We start from the raw sequence: 23193 nt of genomic DNA on the forward strand, positions 1-23193 counted from the left end.
TTGCTGTTCAGCTACATCTAATTCCAACAGCACACGTATAATATTTGTCCTCATTCATTTTTATCAGTCTCCTAATTTACATTTAAGGAAGTTTTTGGCTGCATTCTGATGATGATAGAAGAAAGCTTAAGACCTCTTAGGCTTGAGATCTCTTAACTTCTCATCCTTTAAGGAAGGCCACATAGGACAAAGACTTATTTGTACCTCTAAGGCTGGTAGCAAGTTTCTGATATGTTGACCCATAAGCAGCTGCACTGTAATTACTCTGGTGACTGATGATGGGTTGGGTTGCCATATAGCTCAGGGTCTTCTTCTTGTCAAATTCTCTTTGCAACCCACACTGCTCTCTTCATCAGTCCATTCCCTCATTGGTGGTGGGGGTACAAATAATAAATTTGACATCACAGTGTATGTATTCCAGAAGATTTGAATGCCTTTTCTGTTAAAAAGCAAAAGAAACAAATGTCACACAACCATTCATTAAGTAATACTATTGAACACGTAGAATTCCCATTCAGGATGTATTAATCAGAATCTGTGAACATATTTTCTCCCTGGACTACTAACAATTCTTCCTACTTCACATTATGCTGCAGATGTTGATAGTAGATTATAAAAGCCAAGCCTTTGACAGCTGAAAACTTAAAATATAGACTTTTCTACCAAACAGTGAATTAATCAATATAAATTGCAGTTGGCTTGAAAATTCTAAATATCAGCTGATTTTTTTAATAAAGTGTATCACTTTGTGATTAGTATTTAGAAAAGTGGCCCAAAACTGAGCTGCAGACAGGAAAACTGATGAGAAATACCACATGTTAAATCAGCATGCTCAATAGCAAATAGAAAGGAGAGCATCTTAACTGACAGTTCCACATGCCCCCTGGAGATAATGATGTGGTGGCATGACTATTCTCTCCACTGCATTTCTAAAGGGACTGCAGCGAACCAGCCAGGACTCTAAAGCTGCTGGTAAGACCCATTTTTGTTAAGGCTCTGGTTTTTTTTTCTTTCAGACTGAATCATTCATATAGATTTTCATGTTCTAAGGAAACTCCATTTATTGTTATTAAGGTTAGGTATTGTTATTGTTGGTAAACCAAGTGATTATTTTAAAACCAGAGTAACACATCTCTTTTAGGCAGTGGGTGATCTTTGCTTTCAAAAGCACTGCATTGAGTTAGCAAGCAAAAAACTAATTCTAAACAGATCTGGAACAACAGAGAAAACAATGGAGCATTTAGGGTAATTACTACATTTAGATTTCACTCCTTTTTCTTAGAAGAATCATGAAAAGCTTGATTTTGCTCCAGTGATCTGTAAACTATGAGTAGTTCACATACTTACTTACCATACAGAAATGTAAAGATTTACATAGCACAGCTTTGGGTTGTAAGGTCATTGGGGCAGTCACTGCAAATGTAGTTGTGTTTTGTATAGCATTCAGTCTGTCTGCATTTAATCCAAATAAATAATAATAATAATACCCACATCATTGGTCAGACTTCTCTGAAAGAATATGTTTGAGTTTGATAATATAACATGACATTATTTCTAGGCTTGTGCAATAAGCAACAAGGCTTTTTGATACACAGTGTTCAAAAATAATTCTTTAACCACGGAATAATGGCATTGTTTCTATTAATGTTATGCAGACCGATGCTGATAAACAAATGCACTTTATAAAATGTATTTTAATTTAAATTCTCTTGATAGCTACTAAATTAACTGAGACCCACTAAAATTAGCTCATCCATTAGTTACCAATATTTATCAGCTCAGCCTTTCAAACTGAATCCCCAATACATTTCATATATCTCTGTGTGGTTTTATATTACGCTGATACATGCTAGGATCAAAGAGGAATGGAAATGCAGACAATGTAAATGTGTTATACCTAATTCAGAGTTCTGTTCTTCTTCACAACTGTTTGCAAATGTGCAACACACCCTAGAAATGTTTCTTTTGTGCAGCATAGGACATAGAAACATAGGACACCTGGAAGGAAGGAACATCCTAGGTCATCAAATCCAATCCATGCTATTGCAGGCAACCCCATCATATAATCCCATTCATAAATGTATCAAGCTCCATTTTCAAACTAGTTAGGTTGTGTGCCCCCACAACTCCAGTTTACAGAACCAGTGATTTGTAGAAAGCTGCTTCTGATTTCCAGCCGAAATCTATTCATGCACAGGTTATACCCATTTGTTCTTGTGCCAATATTGCCCTTTAGCAACATATTTATGGCCAACAAATTGGCATCTTTGAGAATTAATGTACAAAGGATTTGGGACTAGAGTCAAACATAGAATAGCTTTGTATCCAGTTGCCATGAATTCTCACTAACACATTGTGGCATAATGTTGCTTTTCATATCAGAGAGGAGAAAACCATAAAAATGTAGCCAGCAAAAATAGTTTTAACTACAATTGACTCTGCATGCTGGCTGCCAAATGCATACCTAATGCTCTAATCTTTCCATTTTATTTTTATATACTCATCCTTCTACGCTTCTACGTGACTCCACAAGGATGTCATCTGCACTGTGATTTGCCTTTCTGACAAGGAAAATAGATACCGTTCCCTGGGTTCTGCTGTCGGTGGTGTTTTGCTGTTAAATTATAGGACTTGCAACTGATTTCCTGTCCCCTCAATATAATCAGAAGCATCCTTGAAAGTCATTTGATTTCATTTATCTCAGAGTGCCATTTTGGTGTAATTTCAACAAAAGGATCCAGACCCTCAGTGGGTATAAATGAGTGTTGCTCCATTGAAGTCAAATTGCACCCACTGAGGATCTATGACCAGCTTGTTAATATGACACAGAAATTTCAGACACATGGGATTTGTGTGATACCAGAATATGGCCCCAATAAGATCATCAAAACACACTGCTTAAAATATTTAATTTTTTAAAACCTTGCTGTATTGAATTATATCATATTTAACAATAAAGCTGTGCAATACAAGTGTCAGCAAAGCCGTTACTGATAGCTTGGATAGAGTACTTAGTTGGCATGCTGAAGATGCATGTGTTCTGAGCATAGCTGGATCCTGAATATGTATTCCTGAAATAGCAACCATACCAGCACTCCGTTGCTTATCTCAGTCCCCTGGGTACAGCGAAGAAGTGTTGCTAGACCATGCCCAGATATGTACAGCACCGTTTGCCAAACATTCTCAGAGATGCCTTCACCCTGAAGATAATATTTTTTTGGCATTTACAGGCATCAATTGCACTTGTCCCCACCTGCTCAGAAACCATTGCTGCGTCCCTTGTTCCAGTGGAACAGCAGACTTCTCTCAGAGAAGGACAAAGACACTTCTAACAAACATTTAATTGTTTTTAATTCCTATAGACCTGTCTAGTCACTGAGGGTCAGCTCATGTTGCATAGTGCCTTACTCCTTGAAGAGGCCCATAAAAATCAATGGGATTGCTGGCAGAGCAAAATACTATTACTGTACTACTTCTGCTATTACAGCGTGGCAGGATCTGGCCTTGAGTAAAAAAGCTTTAGGGCTTGCAAGTCTTATTTGGTCCTTACAGGCCTTCAATATAGAACTCTGAATGTTTGTTTAAACTTCCCAGTTCCTACAACTGCACGATCCATGGTTTCTTTTATTTTTTCCTCTTTAAACCACGTAAACATATTTGTATCATAGCTGATGTCATTCAAAATATGACATTTACATTTCATAAGAAAATCCATCTTGAAATGTGGAAGCAACTTTTATTTTTAGCAAGGAGAAAATGAGATGATTTATTGTAATGACCATCTGTGATGGAGTGGACTGGCCCTGCACTGGAGCAGAAGGGGTTAAATCAGTGCTCTCAGCAGCCAAAGCCACGCCTCCTCGACCCTGCTGGGCATGGTCCAACTGCTGCTGCAGTATAAAAGGGAGACAAGGGAAGTCAGGGGCACAAGTAACCAAAAAAGTGATCCTCGAGCAATTCACCCAGATCCTCCCCAGTGGAGGGAAGGAGGTGGTCCAGCGGCATAGGCCAGCAATCCTTGTTGACGCCGTCGAGTTAATGAAGGACTACCTGGCAGTAGATAACCTGGGGCCACAAGCCAGCAACCCTGAAGAGGAAGGATGGTTCAGCTGGAGGGACCCCTCATCGCAATGAACTGGGGAGAGCACGGCACCTATCTCGAACCTCAGCTACCAGCATGGGCCCCCAAGAAAGGCAACTAGCAGGCTGAGGACCAGCCTGGAAGGAAGGAGACCCATCGGAGGGGGTACCCCCACCAAAGACGGGTGCACCCTTGGGGGAGGCTGGACCCAGTGCTATGAGTGCAGGCAAGAGGGACACTTTCACCAAGATTGCCCATATGTGGATTGCAGTTATGGCTAAGTATGGGTGGTCAGCCCCCGGGCCCGAAGGGCTCAGAGAAACTTGTAGTCCCCATGAGGGTAAATGGGGCCCGACACTGACCCTGGTGGACACTGGATGCAGCCAGACCCTTGTCCGTGATGGGGTGGTACCTAACCCTAAGCCTACAGGGAAGGAGATCCAGTTACAATGTATCCATGGGGACATATGGCTCTATCCCACGGCTAGGGTTAAATTGGAGATCGCCCCACATGACGCAGTCCTCCAGGTTGGGGTCATTCCCCAGACTAACGTATCCTGTGATCCTTGGGCATGACTGACCTTGGTTCAAGGAGCTCCTATGGGGCTACGGGCACTGAAACCCAGGGAGGGAGCAGGTAGCGACCCTGTGGGGAGGGCTACTTGGCCGATCGGTGGATCCTGACCTGGGGGAGGGCCCTTCTGACACCTCCCCGGCCTGAGATGGACCACCGCCCTAGGCAGAGACTTCCATGGAGGAGGCCCCAAGGAAACTGGAGGCCAATGGGGACTTCGTCTGGGAGCAAAAGGAAGACCCAACCCTAAGCCACACCTGGGAACAAGCAACAACCCCAAGCCCGGAGGTTGAGGCCTGTACCCGCCACCCACAAGCGCCATGCTTTGAGATCCGGCGGGACCGCCTGTACTGGGTGGTCAAAGACCCTTAGGCTTAGGAAGACCTACGACAGCTGCTGGTTCCACATAGGCTGCGGCGTGACCTCCTTCACTTGGCCCATGCAGTGCCATGGGCAGGGCTCCTGGGGAGAGAGAAGACCCTCCAAAGGGTGGCCCAATGATTTTTCTGGCCAGGCATCCACCAGAAGGTAAAGGATTTCTGTGCCTCTTGCCCAGAGTGTCAGCATGCCGGACCAAAGAGGGTACCCAAAGCAACCCTCATCTCATTACCTACTCCATTTGGCCTATTTCACTTTGTGAGAATGCTTTTTGGACTGCACAGTGCCGCTGCCACCTTCCAGTGAGTTATGAACTTCATCCTGCAGCCCCATGACCAGTATGCTGCGGCGTATATTGATGACATTGTGATATATAGTGCCAACTGGGAGGACCATCTCCGGCACGTCACCAATGTACTAGGAGCCCTAAAAGAGGCCAGGCTCATGGCAAACCCAGCAAAATATCACCTTGGTCAATGGGTGGTGACCTATCTGGGGTACATAGTGGGTGGGGCAAGCTGAGGCCCCTAATGGATAAGGTTCAAGCCCTAAAAGACTGGCTTGCCCCCATGACAAAGAAGCAAGTGAGGCAGTTCCTAGGACTGGCGGGGTACTACCGCTGATTTGTACTCAATTTCCGAATGCTGGCAGCCCCTCTCTCGGACCTGACAAAGAACTCGCAACCACAGAAAGTCCGGTGGTCCGAGAGATGCGAGGTGGCCTTCCAGATGCTGAAGGAATGGCTAGCTCAGGGGCCAGTTTTAACACACCCAAACTTTATGAGGTCCTTCATCCTACAGACAGATGCCTCACAAATGGGGCTCAGGGCAGTCCTCTCCCAGCAAGTCAATGGGGAAGAACACCTGGTCCGATATCTAAGCCAGAAACTGTACCCCAGGGAGACCCAATATTTGACCATCGACAAAGAGGCGCTAGCCGTGAGTGGGCAGTGGAATCCCTGCGTTATTACTTACTGGGGAACCCTTTCCAACTAATTACTGACCACGCATCTCTTTGCTGGCTTAATAGCATGAAAGATCATGCGTTGATACCTCTCCCTACAGCTGTACAATTTCCAAGTCTTCCATCGACCGGGTAAGGCACATGCCAACACAGATTTATTTTTGAGGCAGGATAGGGAAGAGGACAAGGAAGGACATCAGACAGATGCCCTCTTCAGGGGGAGTGTGTGTGACAGTGTGGACTGGTCCCACACTGAAGCAGAAGGGGTTAAAGCAGTGCTCTCAGCAGCCAAAGTCATGCACCCTCGACCCTGCTGGGCATGCTCCACCTGCAGCTGCAGTATAAAAGCCAGCAGCATAGCTCAGTCTGGGTGCTCTGCCGAGGAGGAAGGACGCTTGGTAGGGGCTCTAGCCCAGGAGCCGTTACAGCCATTACCTGTGGGAGCCAAAGAGCCCGAGACCTGCGGCTATCGGAACCCCAGGGAGCGTCCAGTGCTGAGAAGCCTGGAGGCCCTGATACCTTATGGACCACTGCTGCAGGAAAGCCGGTAGGAAGTGATCCAGGGAGGTTAAGGGAATGATACCTCCCACCCTCATGAGGTCAGTGTGTTTCAGTGGGATTCCCCGCTGACCCAGTGGTGGACCACTCCAACGCTGTTAGAGCCCTGGGTCAGGGCCCGGTGGGGTTGGCTGGGCCTGAGCCCTGCTACTGGGGCTGCCACCTCCCAGGCACCAGCCACCAGGCCACCCTACCCTGCCTCGGAGGGTGGCTGTATTAACTCTGGCCACTAGGTCACCCTAACCTGCCTCCAAGGGTGATTATATTGACTCTGGAAATTGGGCCACACTCCCCTGCAGTTAAGGGGAGTCCTACTGACCACACAGCCCAGTGGCAGAGCGCAACCGTATTGACTTAACCACGTGGCCCCGCAACACCATCCCTTTATTAAAATGTATTATCTGTCATGCCTCTTGTGATCATCAGATCAGGGATTACTTTCTGTTTCATTGTATAATCCAATGTCCCACTGCATAGAGGTGAATTTGACCCTCAAATAGTGAATTTAGGATTTTTATTCTGTAAACCTTATCTTAAATACTACCCCAGGAGCTAATCTGGGAAGGCATACTGTTTGCTTCTAATATAAAAGCAACCCATTTGAAAGAGCAAAAGTCTGGTAATACAACTCCCAGATACTTAGTGCATCAGATTCCATTTCCGCATTGACAGATCTCAATGGAAAACAAAAAAAGCATTAAAATCTGATAGGATCACCTATAGGAGGCTGGAAATCTGAATGTAGATTGCTGACAGTAGATGCTCCAAGGTTAGTGTACTGTATCTGTAACAATACATGGTGGCATATGAGATTTTGTTATGAGTTCTGCCAGACTGTATTTTGCATCAGCTGTTCACTCAACCAAGCAGAAAGTTGGATTGTGTCATCATCTAGTTGACTGGAACACTGCAAAAGAAGCTACACACCTGGTGGCATGGCATCACCATATTCAACATAAACATCTAAAGTCAAGATTCTGACCTCAGCTACACTGGTGTTAATCCAAAAAACCTCCATTAATGTCAATGGAGTTACTGGAGACTCTGTTGATTTCAATGGCATTAGTCTGGATTTACACCAGTAGTAAACTCAGAATCTGTCGTGGAGGGTTTGGTTTTGGATTTCACAGTAGTTTTGCACCAGAAAAACTCCTTCGTCTAATTTAGAATAGGATAAGAGAGGTCAGAATTAGGACAGTTTCTGATTAGTCATTGCTTTAAAACATTGAAGATACCATAAAGTGTGTGGGAAAATATATAAAAGTTATTGCCACTCGGTAAGTGACAGAAGACAAGTGAAATTTCCTCTGATGTTAACAAAATGTTTGCAGTGTTGTTGTAGCTGTATTGGTCCCGGGATATTAGAGGGACTAACTGGGTGAGGTAATATCTTCTATTGCACGAACTCCTGTTGGCAAAAGAAACAAGCTTTTGAGTTGACCTGGATCTTAGAGAGATCATGCATTGAGGGGCAAATCCTGCTCACATCTCTCCCCTCACTCCATCTTGGGGTGCAAAGAGCCCCTAGCAGGAAAAGAGTTCTGCAGCATAAAGCAGGAAAGGGCTTGGGAATGGCCATGCAAGGTCATCTTCTGTTTAGTGCAGAACCCAACTATGCAGGGGGCTCCGTGTGTAGCAGTGCATGGGAGTGGGGGTGGCCCAGATGAGGAGCAGGGACCATAGCCAGCATCATTCCAGCACTTAATCAAGATACTCAACCAGGCATTGGTGGGTACATTTGCTTCTGAGGGCCTGATCCTGGGATTTCAATGGGAGCTGAGGGTGCCCAACTCTGAGTTGAGAAGAGGCATTTAAATGAATAGAATTATACCCTGTTAACGTGTCAATCTCGAGTGGAATGGAGTTTCCCCAGGGAAGGATTTATGCATTCAACTGTTTGTCCTCTGTCTCTGTTAGCTCAATGACCATCGCCACTTTGGCATTCAGGTTCCTTGGACTAAAATGCTAATAGAGTCATTGTCCATTTCAGAGTTCACAATGAAGCTGGTGCCAAACCTCCTCCTTTGCTTGCTGCTGCTGGTGAAACAGTATCACGCTGAAACAGCAGATGAAGAACCACAGCCACCTAAAGGGCCTTGTGCAAATTGGATGGGAGGAGCACCAGGATACCCAGGCCACAACGGCGTCCCAGGCAGAGATGGAAAGGATGGGAAAGACGGGCAAAAGGGAGAGAATGGAGAGCCAGGTCTGCATGAGGCTTTAATATTCTATACCATTTCAATCAAACATGATCTGACTTCTGCGGGAAGGAAGCCTCAGTAGGGACAGGATTCAAAGTTCATGGAGGTCATTGCAAAGATTTCCGCTGACTTCCATGGGCTTTGAATCAGGCCTAAAGTTCTCAGAGCTATTTGGAGGTAAATAATGTGTCATCCCATATTTAGCAAATGAGAGCATAAGGCACAGAATGTGTATACAGAAGAGGGGACAAATATATCCTTTGGCTGGAAAGTTCTGAAATGTTAGGAGCCAGGTAACAGTTTAGAGGAAAGAATTTCCCTGGCTTCTTCCCTATAAACAAACCACTGATTCTGTGTCTATGTAATGACCTGCTCCTGTTGGTATCAGAGTGGTAAATGAATGTTTAAGGATCTAAGTGTTGTTTTTATTTCAATGCAGTGTGTAGTTATTTTGCAATACAGAGAAAGCTAGTCAAATTTGCCAATATTTGTTTGTATTTGAAGTCACTGTGTTATTCAGCAGCAACAGCTGTAAACATTGCCAGCATTTCCATTTTCAGCAACTATTTTATGCCATTTATAAAATGTAGTTCTCACCTAAAATTTGGCTTAGAAGGTCTCTTCCCAAACAGCTGAGAAAATGTTGAGGTTATCATTGGTTAACTTTTTGGTTAGCTTTGTTTTTGTTCCGTGAAAAACTGCAGTTTATGCTTTTGAGGATTCTAGAAATAAAATGAAAAAATGACAATTATTTCAATTACCGTGCACATGCATTAACATTTCTTACAGCTATCACTAATTCAAAACTTCAGATCAATATCTGCTTACAAAATAAACCGGGAAAAATCAGAACTATTGGAAATCTCCTGGTTGGCAGCTAATGGGAATTAGCTCAATGGGAATTTCTCTCAATGGAATTTCCATAGGCAAATTGATGCACATGAGTACCTAGGTATAAAAGTACCAAGAAATATTAACAAATTAGTGAAAATAATTTTAGATTCTGTACTCTTCCAAATAGTTAGTGATACAAATAGGGGCCATCATCCGTCCCTCAGACTGTGGGGAAGGATTCACACAATAAAAATGTATATCCTGCCTAAACTCCTCTATCATTAAAGAGTATGTCTATACTGTTTGGGCTCTAGGACCCTGAAATGTGGGAGGCTCCCAGAGCCTGGAAGACTACAATGCAATGAAACAGCTCCACAGCCCAAGCCCTGCGAGCCTGAGTCAGTTGGCATGGGCCAGCCGCAGGTGTCTAATTGCAGACAACATACCCTAAGCGGCATACCTGTATATAGCCCTCTGGCTTATCTATATATATCTGTCCAACTTATTTTAGAAAATTTAATAGCATTATTAGAACCTTCCTGTAAGGCTCTGATCAGAGACCATGACTACCACCTCAAATTCCTTAAAGTCAACAGGCTTTGGTCCTCCAGACCTACAAAATTAATATTATGCTTTTATCATAGAAAATGGGGAAGAAAATGGCAGATGAAATTCAATGCTGATTAAATGCAAAGTAATGCACAGTGGAAAACATCATCCCAACTATCAATACAAAATGATGGAGTCTAAATTAGCTGTTACCGTGAGAGAAAGAGATCTTGGAATCATCAAGGATAGTTCTCTGAAAAATTTGCTCAATGTGCAGCAGCAGTCAAAAAAGCTAACAGAATGTTAGGAACCATTAGGAAAGCGATAGATAATGAGACAGAAAATATCATAATGCCACTTTATAAATCCATGGGATGCCCACACCTTGAATATTGTGTGCAGTTCTGGTCACCGCATCTCAAAAAAGATATATGAGAATAGGAAAAAGTACAGAGAAGGGCCAAAAAAAAAAAATTAGGAATATGGACCAGCTTCCATATAAGGAGAGATTTAAAAGACTGTTCAGCTTCAAAAAGAGAGGACTGAGGGGGGATATGATAGAGATCTATAAAATCATGAATGGTGTACAGAAAGTAAATAAGGAAGTGTTATTTGCCCATTCACATAATACACAAACCAGGGGTCACTCAATGAAATTAATAAGCAGCAGGTTTAAAACAAAAGGAAGTGCTTCATTACATAATGTACATTCAACCTGTGGAACACATTGCCAGGGGATGCTGTGAAGGCCAGAAGTATAACTAGGTTCAAAAAAGAATTACATAACTTCATGGAGGATAGGTCCATCAATGGCTATTAGCCTGGAGGGTGAGAGACACAACCCCATGCTCCGGATGTCCCAGAACCTCTGACTTCCAAAAGCTGGGACTGGCTGATAGGGAATGGATCACTGGATACATTCCCCAGTTCTGTTACTTTCCTCTGAAACACCTGGCATGGGCCATGGTCAGAAGACAGGATACTGAGCTAAATGAACCATTGGACTGACCGAGTATGGGCACTCTGATGTTCTTATCATGTCACAGATGCCAAAATGGTTCAGCATGCCAACATCCTTATACTCACATGGGTGGAAACTGACGGGGGCAGCTCCAGGCACCAGCACGCCAAGCGCATGCCTGGGGTGGCAAGCCATGGGGGCGCTCTGCCGGTCGCCGCGAGTTGCCTGCGGAGGGTCCGCTGCTCCCGTGGCTTCGGTGGACCTCCCGCAGGCATGCCACCGAATCCGCGGGAACGGGGACCTCCCGCAGGCAAGCCACCGAAGGCAGCCTGCCTGCCGTGCTTGGGGCGGCAAAATACCTAGAGCCGCCCCTGCTCACATGGGTGGAAACTGAGCAGATATTAATGCATCTAATTCCCCAACAGGTCTCCTCTTTTTGTCCAATGGAAAAAAAATAAGGTGCCTACAGTGATGGCTGCATAAAGGGTCAGGGCTATCCTAGCTAAGAGGTTCCAATTTGCCATCATTCAAAAGCACCTATTTGGGACAACCGAGACATGCAAATTAGGAATAAACCTACAATTTGGAAGTACTAGCTGGGTATCGTATGGATTTCCAAATTTGTCAGCTATGAGGACTTTGTCCCTTTTCTAACACTAAAACAAAGTTATAATCTGCCGATCTCAGCGGCGTGGCAGTACTTTCAGTTCAGACATTTGCTAACTTATCAATTTGGTCCAGATGACCTAAGACTGCCCGAGGCCCAGAAGTACTGAGAACCTTAAAAATGCTCCAAAAACTCCCCAGGCCCATGTCCATTATGCATACTTTGTTAATGAAGAGGAACTTGATTAGTCTGAAGCTCTTTGAGAAAGAGTGGGAAGGGGATTTATCACTGCCCTTAAAAGAACCCCAATGGCAGAGCATATTACAAAAAAATTAAAAATGCTTCGGTGGATTACAGGCTGTCCTTGCTGCAACAAAACAAAGGTTGCAAAAGGCCGTATCCTGTGATGTTTGTGGGTGCTGTAACAAAGAAAAAGGAACTCTGATGCATATGCAATGGGATTGTCCAACAGTCAGGCAGCTGTGGAAAGAGGCAGCCACAAGAGTTAAAATAATGCTCAGCTTCAGCTGAAAATGATATCCTAGGTTATTTATCTGCTAAGCTGGGTTTAACTGTGCCATAAAGTCATTGGGTTTTGAGGGCAGCAGTGATCATCAAGTGCATGATTTTACAAAAATGGAAGAGTAGTCTTATGCCCAACATAAAGCAGTGGTGTTTGAATCTGTCTGAGTTAGCAGCCAAAGAAAGAATAGCTTATGGCCGTAGAGAGCAATTATATTGATTTTAAAAAAATGTGGATCCCCCCACCTTTTTGGATAAAAATGTTGAGATGGCTCAAAGTATGGCAGATCTTCATTCCACCTAACCCCTCCTCTCCTGTGTGTGCCCTGCCCTTGTCTGGTCCCCTCCTTCCCTCTCCTTATTTATGCTTGGCTTCTCCTGTTTTATTACTGTTATCCCCACTCTAACACGTTATGTCTATGCAGAATTGTCTGGTCAGGTCTTGCAGCTTTGACAGCTTGTAAAACTGTGTAATTCCATCATTCTATTGGTGATCCCATGATGCCTGCGGTATTTGGAAACATACACTAGCTGTAAGTCATTCCCTTTTTGTCCTTTTCCTTGTCTGTTTCTTTATGAAAACCAGTAAAATAATTAATCATAAAAAATTGCAGCAGCAAAAACTTCAAAGTGGATTTTATGATGGGACTAAAAGTGTGCCATATATGTCCATGCAGGGTGCAAATGATAGTCCCAAAGAACACCAACCGACCATTGCAGCAGTATCCACTGCAACCAGAGGAGACGGCTCAATGAAGCTAAGCATCAGATTTGAAATAGCTACACTCCCTTGAAGTATGGGTGTGAATTCCAGCAGGGTTGAGTCAACCCTTTGTTTGTCTGAGATAAATTGAGCTCCACACTGGAGGGTTTTGGGGTTTTTTTGGAAGCCTTTTGAATAAGGATTTAAAATCTCATGGACCTGTTTTCAATAGGCATTAGTAAGCCTATTAAAAATTGCCCAACTGGCCACCGCTCAACATCTCCCACTGTTCTCAAACAGGGATTGTTTTATCATCTCCTACTACAGAACTATTATATCAGCACATATACTGACATGAATCTGATTTGGTTTATTGTTGGAAATTCCCAATATGATCACTCTAATCAAAATAATTTTCCCTTATAGGTGAGCCAGGCCCCAAAGGGGATACTGGAGAGGGAGGAGCTCCTGGCACTGAAGGCCCAAGAGGATTTCCAGGAATCCCAGGGATGAAAGGGGAGAAGGGAGAAGGTGCTTATGTTTACCGATCTGCCTTCAGTGTTGGGCTCACCAGCAGAGCCCCCATCCCCAACATTCCCATCAGATTCACAAAAATCTTCTACAATGAACAAAATCATTACGATGAAACCACGGGGAAGTTCCGCTGCAGTATCCCAGGCCTGTACTATTTCACATACCACCTCACTGTGTATATAACAGATGTGAAAGTCAGTCTGTACAAGAAGGACAAGGCAGTGCTATTCACCTATGATCAGTTCCAGAAAAACAATGTCGACCAAGCTTCCGGGTCTGTTTTGCTTCACCTGAGTGCCGGAGAAGAAGTCTGGCTTCAAGTATATGGAGAAGAAGAAAAAGAAAACAATGGCGTCTATGCTGATAATATCAATGATTCTACTTTCACGGGTTTCCTCCTTTATCCAGACTTGGATCTTCATTAAAGTGTGAGTCCAGTACATGAGGGAGGAAAGGAAGGATTAGCCAAGGAATTGATTTGCGAACACTCTAGGTTTTCCTAAGCACTATTTCCACACTGTGGTTACTAGCAAACTGTTTTGTAGGGCTTTAGACTAGGTATTATAATCACCATGGATGAAATCCTGGCCCCATTGAAATCAATGGGAGTTTTCCATTGACTTCAGTGGGGCTATAATTTCACCCCACATCACCACTTCTGCCCTCTTTCCAAACTCTGAGCCCAAATATCAATACATTCACTAAAGAAATAGAGCTAACATAGCGTCTAGTCCACTGGGCTCCTGTTCCATGACAGAGGCTCCTAAGTGCTATGATAATTCAAATAATAAATATAATCATAAATAATACAGCTCCTTGAAATATTTTTGAAATTCACAGTTTTGACAAATTTTGAATGTCAATGACAAAATTCACAACTTAGAGCTGGCTGAAATTTTTCAAAATGTTGAACTTTTCAGTCAAAATTTCAATTTTTTACCAAAATAAGAAAGTATTTCATGAAAATTATATTAAACTTGTTCTTGTTTTCCACCCGGCTCCAATAAACACATCCCATTGCCATTGTAATCCTGCAGTTTACTCGGGCCTTCTAACTCCTCCCATTGTTTAGTGTTTTTCCTAGTAATGTTATGTCTAATTTAGATTGCAAGCTCTGTGGGCAGGTGTTGTGTCTTTATTTATCTGGAAAGCATTACATACACCTATTGGGCTACATAAATAACCATAAAAACAACTCATGGCTACTACCATCTTGAATATTAGATTGTTCCAGAAGCTTCACTTCTTTAGAGACCATATTTCTGTGACTGTTCTAAAATCATGGCATCCCCCTGCAAACAACATACAGTACCAGATATTTGGAGAATGGGAGGCACCAACAGGTAGCTGGGAAGATATTTAAATATAAACACATCTCTAATTAAAACACTGGATCTGCACTGTATTTAAAGATGTAGCAGTTCAGCACTCGTGCTGTAATGTGTGTTTGGTTTGACAGTATCTTATAGCTTTAATTTCAGCTGGAGGTCAGGAATGAATTGTTAATTCACCTAGAATCTTCTGTGCCTTCTCTATGAAAAAGCCAGTAGTGCCTTCAGTTTAGCAATCACCTTTCCATCATATGAATATAATCCATTAATGATTAGAACACCTATGGGGAAGATCTTCATCTGGTGTAAATGAGCATAGCTCCATTGACATCAATAGAGCAAGACTGATTCATGCCAGCAGAGGAACTGGCCCACTTATCTGCAAGACTAGTTCTATGTTGCTATGATTATTAGGATTGGTGATCTTAGTAACATTCCTACCATGAGCTGATCTCTCTCATAGTTTCTTGTTTGATTTTATCTAAAAGAAAATCAGCTTCTCTGATAGATTTAGAGATGAAGAATCCAGTTTTGCTTTGATAAGTTGGTTGTTTTGGTTGGTTCCTAAACTGACACATTACTCTAAATGTAGAATAGTATCACTGCTTCCACTAAAAATTGTTTTCATAGCAGTATTTTCTGCACTCCAATGAATTAATATATTATAAATAAAAATATTTGTCTCTCTCACTAAGATCTCTCTGTGGCTTTTTTATTATTGTTGTTGTCATCGTGTTGTTGTTATTTGGGGAGAGGTTGACAAAGGACATTTTTTTCCTAACACAGATGGGCAGCCCAAAAGCCAGATGCTGAACCATTAAAAAAAATCTAGGAGGAAAACTGAAAGATTCTTAAGCTGTTTAAAAATAACAAAGAAGGTACTCAGTCCTTTTTTGATGTACACTTGTTTTCCCCAGGAATTGAAATGGGGGGTGGGGAGGTTCAAATTTATGAGGGGGGATGAGGGCCAAGGGATGAGACCATGAGGGCAAAGGTGAGCTTTATGGTACAATAGTAAAAACAGAAAAATGTTTCATGGCCATTTTATTAGATTTAACTCATATTTTAAAATCATCACACAAATTAAAGTTGGCTACTCAAGCCTTCTATGAAATACTACACCCATATGCTTCTTGTTTTTTTGGTTGTAATTTTGCACAACTCTGTTAATGCAATGCAGTACTTCCAAATGCAATGCAATACTTCCAGTCCTTCAGTTGACATGTTCATTAGTTCATTCACATGATCAGGCAGAAGGTGACTTCTTTCAGAACACAAAAATATAGTCAATGATGAAAAAGAATGTTCAGCTGTAGCTGTTGTGACTGGGAGTAGCAAGAGAAGAATTCCTCCTTCTTGCATCACAGGAAATATAGCACAAAGATCAGGACAAGCCACTAGTAATGACAAAAAAGAAGTTGAAGTCAAATTTTAATTCATTCTTCTTACGACATTCCGCTCTGTGCTTAAATTCTCTATTCTGCCCTAATCACATGGCAACCCCATTGCTGGTAGTACCTCCCTCCACTCAACTGTCGACGCTTTATAAGACAGGCATTTGAAAAAGATACATCCAGAAGTTGCGGTTGTAGTTTTGTGAGTGTTGGTTTAACAAACACTTCTTGTCCTCTTTACTTAAGGAATCAATATAAGTTCCTTCATTAGTCAACTTCTGGACTGAAGTCCTTGCTTTTTCCAGTATGTTTTCAATGGATATCTCTCTGATTGATCCAAGTATAGCTTCTATTGCTGGACAAAGATCTACTACTATTGTAGCAGATGCCTGGATGACATTGTTTAATGACCCAACTGGTTCCAACAGTAGACTTACAAGAGACAGAATGGTGATTGTTTTCTCCGAACATAGAAGCAAAAGTAGTCAACCAGCCTCACTACCTAGATCTGTCCCATCTGGGTAGATACTTTTCAAAGCCAGCAATAATGGTTGCAGTAACTTTAAGACATCAGCCAAGGATCGCTCATGAGAAAGCCAGCGGGTATTCCCATGTTGGACTAATTTGAACTTCAGTCCCAGAGCATCTTCTATTTTTTCCAAGACGTTCAGTCTTTTTGGACACTTTTTGAAAAAAAGAGTATAATGAAGACATTAAATTTATGGCTTTTTTAATGTCTTTTGAAGATTCTGCAGCTCATACTAGTGCTAGTTGAGTAGATCATAGAATCATAGGACTGGAAGGGACCTTGAGAGGTCATTCAGTCCAGTCCTCTGCACTCAAGTCAGGACTAAATATTATTTAGATTATCCCTGACAGGTGATTTTCTAACCTGCTCTTAAAAACCTTTAATGATGAAGATTCCACAATCTCCCTAGGCAATTTATTCCAGTGCTTAACTACCTCACAGTTAGGAACTTTTTCCTAATGTCTAACATAAACCACCCCTGCTTCAGTTTAAGCCCATTGCCTTATGTAGTAAGATGAGGCCCTGAAACATAAACCCTTATCAGAGGCCCGGTATGAGGCCTAACGCCTGAACTAAACTAATGGTCAAGACTTTGCTAACATAAAGCAAAGTTAAGCTGTGAGCCAGAGGCAGGCCCTGCTCATAGAAGCTGGCAAGAAAAGGGCTGATACTGCAAAAAGAGACATACCTAAAAGGTACTGAACACCAGGTATCAGAACATTCGCATACTTGTACACTCCACCCTGATAACAAGGAACAAGCTGACCCAACCCAATGACAGGGCCAAAAGGGTAATATGATGGATAGAGTTGTTTTGTTCGAACCAACATGTACAAGGAGAGAGGCGGCACCTTACTACATAGAGGGGTTGTACCTTGCTATGCAGAGGGGTTGCAGCTCAATATGTCAGGAGCGATGTGTAACTTGTTTGTACCTCTGTATAAGAATGCACCCCGGAGTGGATGCCTTTGTCCAGCCTAGGGGGCAGTGGAAAGTCCCGCAACTGACTGAGCTGAGTCCATTGTCAGGGAGCACAGCTGTACTAGCTAGCAGCACCTTAGCAGCACCTTGGACTTCTATGCCAGGGAAAGCTGGAGACTGTGTTTCTCTTCGACAATAAACCTGGCCCGACGTGCCTTCGTACCTTACTAGAGTCTGTGGTCATTGGGGGTTCTCTCGGGGTCTGCTGTGTCAGCTATCTGCGCAGAACCAGGGCAGCACACAGAGGGAACACGCATGCAGCCGATTGATATCAACATTGAACAGAGCAGAGCACCACACCGGTAGCATCTGATGACACCTCTTGTCCTATCCTCAGAGGTTAATGAAAACAATTTTTCTCCCTCCTCCTTGTAACAACCTTTTATGTACTTGAAAACTGTTATGTCACCCCTCAGTCTTATCTTCTCCAGACTAAACAAACCCAATATTTTCAATCTTTCTTCACAGGTCATGTTTTCTAGACCTTTAATCATTTTTGTTGCTCTCCTCTGGACTTTCTCCAATTTGTCCACATCTTTCCTGAATTGTGGTGCCCAGAACAGGATGCAATACTCCAGTTGAGGCCTTATCAGCGCGGACTAGAGTGGAAGAATTACTTCTCATGTCTTGCTTACATCACTTCTGCTAATACCTCCGAGAATGTTATTTGCTTTTTTTTTTTGCAATAGTGTGACACTGTTGACTCATATTTAGTTTGTGATCCACTCTGACCCTCAGATCGCTTTCTGCAGTACCTTTTCTTAGGTAGTCATGTCCCATTTTGTATATGTGCAATTGATTGTTCCTTCCTAAATGGAGTACTTTGCATTTGTCCTTATTGAATTTCATCCTATTTACTTGAGAACATTTCTCTAGTTTGTCCAGATCATTTTGAATTTTAATCCTATCCTCCAAAGCACTTGCAACCCTCTCAGCTTGGTATCATCTGCAAACTTTATAAGTGTATTCTCTATGCCATTATCTAAATCGTTGATGAAGATATTGAACAGAACTGGACTCAGGACCAATCCCTACAGGACTCTACTTGATATGCCCTTCTAGTTTGACTGTGAACTACGCTCTGGGATAACTGCTCTCTGGGAACAATTTTCCAACCAGTTATGCACTTAACTTTATAGTAGCTCTATCTAAGTTGTATTTCCCTAGTTTGTTTATGAGGTTATGCAAGACAGTATCAAAAGTCTTATTAAAGTCAAAATATACCACATCTACTGCTCCCGCCCCTCAACCACAAGGCTTGTTACCCTGTCCAAGAAAGCTATTAGTTTGATTTGACACAATTTGTTCTTCACAAAGCCATGCTGACTGTTACTTATCACCTTATTATCTTTTGGTTGTTTGCAAATTGATTGCTTAATTATTTGCTCCATTATCTTTCCAGGTACTGAAATTAAGATGGTCTCTGCAATGTGTAGAGGAGAGATTAGGGTTACACATTTCTCTGAGCAAAGCTTGTACTCCACCATGTCTTCCAGAGGAGTTTGCAGCTCCATCAACTGCACAAGCAGCCATCTGTTTGGGGTCCAATTTACAAGCATTTAACTCTTCTAAGATGTGGGTTGCAGCCAATATGTCTTCTATAACCTGAATATCTAGAAATGCGTCTATTGGCCTACTTCTTAGGATTTACAGTGTCATAAATTAATAATTCAACATCTTCTTGCACTAACAAATGACAGTGAGACATGTCTCCTAGCAGAGAGATTGGTCCTGCAGCAGACTGGACAACAGAGACCCGCCTCTCCTGTACCAGCAGCTGTAGGAAGTGGAAACTCTGATCAGGAGCCTCATGGGCCCAAGACAACAGCTCTATCAGGCGAACTGAAAGGGTGACTCCTTTTCAATGAACCACTAAGAGGAATATTAAGCTAAGTTCATTGGAAGTTGCTCTTTGCTTCCTGTAAGACAGGATTCTTCTCATCAAATCCGAAGGAGATTTATCTATCTATCTACCCACCCACCCTATCTAATCCAACCATACCTTACATCCAGGTTTTTATATCTCATCCACCATTGTAGTCTCTGTGCACCTTACAATGTATTTCTTCTTCTTCTCAAATGAGACAACCTTTAGCAACCCTATGATATATTGTCCTATGATTAGAAAATACTTCCAATGCTTCATGCGTTTCCACTTTTGTGTGGCATATGCAAAAAAAATTGGCTCTGTCTCTCTGCCCTGCCACACACAGAGACCTCTGGTTACCTGCTTGATAGCCTTCTCATAAGATAATGAGAACAACTCATGGAAATATTTATTTCCAGACTGTTTGTCCTAAGCTAACAATGAATCTAAATCCATCATGAATGGCCTCCCTAAGAGAGCATCCCCTATGGGCCATGAGATTTAAACAGGGAAATGTCAACGATGGATTTAGTAACGATCAATCTGATGCTAGATCTGATGATGTTTAATGCAGCCAGCTTGAGACGGTCCCCCTCCACTCCTCACTGCGAGGCATATTAATATAAAGAGAATGGAAAAACAAACTAGTCTGTAAGCAAGAAAGGGGACAGAAATGTAGTGACTGCTGTATCTAATGGTATAAGAGGCTTAGACCAAATGCACCTAGGTTAGACCTTTTATAGCATTATTAAATTTTGAGGATCTAAAGTTTCTGAAAGGCATGAAAAGGCTTGGCTACACTTACAAATTTGCAGCGCTGCAGCAGGGTGTGAAAACACACCCTCTGCAGCGCTGCAAATTGCGGCGCTACAAAGCGCCAGTGTAGTCAAAGCCCCAGCGCTGGGAGCCGCGCTCCCAGCGCTGTCCGTTATTCCCCACAGGGAGGTGGAGTACGGACAGCGCTGGGAGAGTTTTCTCCCAGCGCTGGCGCTTTGACTACACTTAGCGCTTCAAAGCGCTGCCGCGGCAGCGCTGCCGCGGCAGCGCTTTGAAATGCAAGTGTAGCCAAAGCCAAAGTAGAAATGAATACGGTGCTTACAGATAACTGGACTAAGCACTGGGAGTAAAACCAAATTTAAAGATTCCCAAGCTGGTGTGAAAGTAGAATGAATTATATTACAAAAATAGATAGGATTAAAGAAATGCTGTCTGTACCTTTAAGGAAAATCGCTGGAATGCTGGAGTCCAGGTGTCAGGAATACAGACATTAACATAGAACAATTGCACCATTTAAGGGCAATTGGTGAAGCATTAGCCTTAGATTGATAAGAGTTAGTAAGGAAGTAGGATATGCATGCTGGGCCCCAGGTGAATTTTGCTGTTTTTCTCTCTCTGTCCCTTTGTTTAATTCCCGCTCTTTTATCTGTATAAATAAGACTGTTTGGGTCTTGCATGGCCACTCACATTATCTGGGTGTTATTGGCGGAGCGCTGCGCTAATAAAAACAGAGTGGTCTGACAAATTGTGAGTCTTGATTCTAACTTTGACAATTTGGAGGTTCCACCAAGATGGCAACCGTCTTCACTGGGGCTGTGTGATTCCTGACCGTTTTGTGGGACGACCATGGCAGCCGGCACCTGGGCATTTGGCCCAAGCAGTCCTCCTTCTGAACGGAAGGGTGCACGACCACAGTGAAGTCTACGCCATCGAACCTGTTGGTTCCCACTCTGTTCTGGTAGGGATCCCAGGATCTGGCATCAGGAATCTGGTCAGGTAATTATATCTGTGTTTTGTCCGGACTGAGGACTGTCCTGTCTCTGTGTCTATCCGTCCTCTCTGTGGAATGTTTGAGTCTGGGTGCCGTCTCCGTCTGGGGATTGGCTGACCAAGGGGTTCCTGTCCCCGCGGTCTGAGTGAGTGAAATCTGCACAATCGCAGTCGCATCGCACCTTGGGTAAAGCCCCTGGTGTGAAAGCAAGGGCGATTGAGGCAGTAGCCTGTGGGCTCCTTTTGTGTGTTGCACTGGGCATCGCTCTGACGAATCCAAATTTCCTTCTTGTGTGATTGGTGTGTAAAGTCCTCCTGTATGGGTAACCAGACGTCTAAGTCGAGACAGTTCCCTAAAGGAACCCCAGCTCATTTTATGCATTTTAGGAAGGGTCCGGACTCCTGTAAATTTCTGGAAAAATGGTCTAGGCTAACTCAGGGAGATCCCAAAACTCAGTGGCCACTGTTAGGATCTTGGGACAAGGACCGAGTAGACGTCTTAAAAGACAAACTCGGACAATCTAAAACTAAATTGGCAAAAGGAGAGGTTGACTGTTTCATGCAATGGTGGGAAGAGGCAAATCGTAGATGGACAGAATCGAAACTCGCCTCGCTCAAAGATTCAAATGATAAGTTAAAAGCTTTATTGGAAACCTCCTCTCCCACCACTAGACCGAGCACTCCCCTTTATCCTGTTCTCCAAGCAGATCCCCCTTCATACTCCTGTCTCCGGGTGGGAAGAGACGAAGAAAACCCCTTGCTAGATTCCGGGGACGATGATGAGGAAGACGCATTAATTGGCCTGGCAGCCTTGCGTCGGATCAATAGACAGCCACCCATGCCCCCAGCTCAGGAACAACTGTCACCAGATTTCTCAGCTCATGAACAATTCCCAGAGATCTCCAGTTCAGACCTGTCTGGATCATCCAGTATGGCCGAGGCCCATTCCTCTGGACTCACTCTGCCCCGTAAAAGCTCGCGCTTGGGCCTTAAAAATGTCCAGGCTCCCCTCCGAATCCTGCATACTGGGGGCCAAGAAGGGGGTCCCACTTGGAGTTATAAACCCTGGACTCGCACAGAGCTCCTTTCAATTGTAAAAGGCTTTCCAAAGCCCCGGGAAAATCCTACCAAATTTGCAGAGGAATTTTTGTTAGTATGTGACACCTATGAACCCTCTGAGGCAGACCTCCTGCAGCTGTGCAAGCTACTTGTAGCTGCCCCAAGTGAGCATGAAAAATGGCTCACAGCAGCAAATTGGCTCACTGCTGACCGCCACTCTACTTTACCAGACACTGGTCCTAATGCTGATTACCGGAAAAAGTGTAAAGAGCGAGCTAAAAATCTATTTGAAGCCATCCCTCAGGTATGGACTCCTAAAACCAACTGGACAGTCATAAATGGCTGTAAGCAACGACAGGGAGAGAACCCGGGCGACTACCGCACTCGGCTAACTGACATTTTTCTGCAACATTCTGGTATACAGCAACCAGATAGAAATGGACAGGGCGCCCTGGCTAGTGCATTTGTTAATGGCCTCTTACCTGCTATTGGCAATATGCTAAAATGAATAAGTGTTGGGTGGGAGACTGAAACCATGGACAAATTGCAAACAGTGGCAGAGCACTGCCAACGTACTTTAAAGGGAAAGGAGGAACAATCAGTTCAACAGTTAATGGCCCTGCAAATACAGCATTATTCAGGGCAGGGCAAACAGTTCCGGGGACGGGGAAAATACCAGGGACGGGGACGTGGTCGAGGGAGGGGCAAAGGAACTGGTTTTTTGGGTTATGGGGATGTTTGTAATTACTGTAAACAGCCCAGACATTGGAAGAACGAATGTCCCAGCCGGCCTGGTAATT

At 43.4% G+C, this 23193-nt stretch overlaps 1 protein-coding gene across 1 annotated transcript; it reads left to right on the forward strand.

Annotated features, from left to right (window-relative positions):
- Nucleotides 1–817: 817 nt before the first annotated feature.
- On the forward strand, nt 818–14295 carry ADIPOQ (adiponectin, C1Q and collagen domain containing). The gene is made up of 3 exons (XM_039489750.1): nt 818–972; nt 8545–8760; nt 13358–14295. Exons 1-3 carry the CDS (start codon nt 906–908, stop codon nt 13888–13890), a joined length of 816 nt encoding a protein of 271 aa, XP_039345684.1. The 5' UTR covers nt 818–905; the 3' UTR covers nt 13891–14295.
- The last annotated feature ends 8898 nt before the right edge of the window (nt 14296–23193 follow it).

Source organism: Mauremys reevesii, linkage group 9 (assembly GCF_016161935.1).
Source record: "Mauremys reevesii isolate NIE-2019 linkage group 9, ASM1616193v1, whole genome shotgun sequence".
In the NCBI taxonomy this organism is placed as follows: Eukaryota; Metazoa; Chordata; order Testudines; family Geoemydidae; genus Mauremys; species Mauremys reevesii.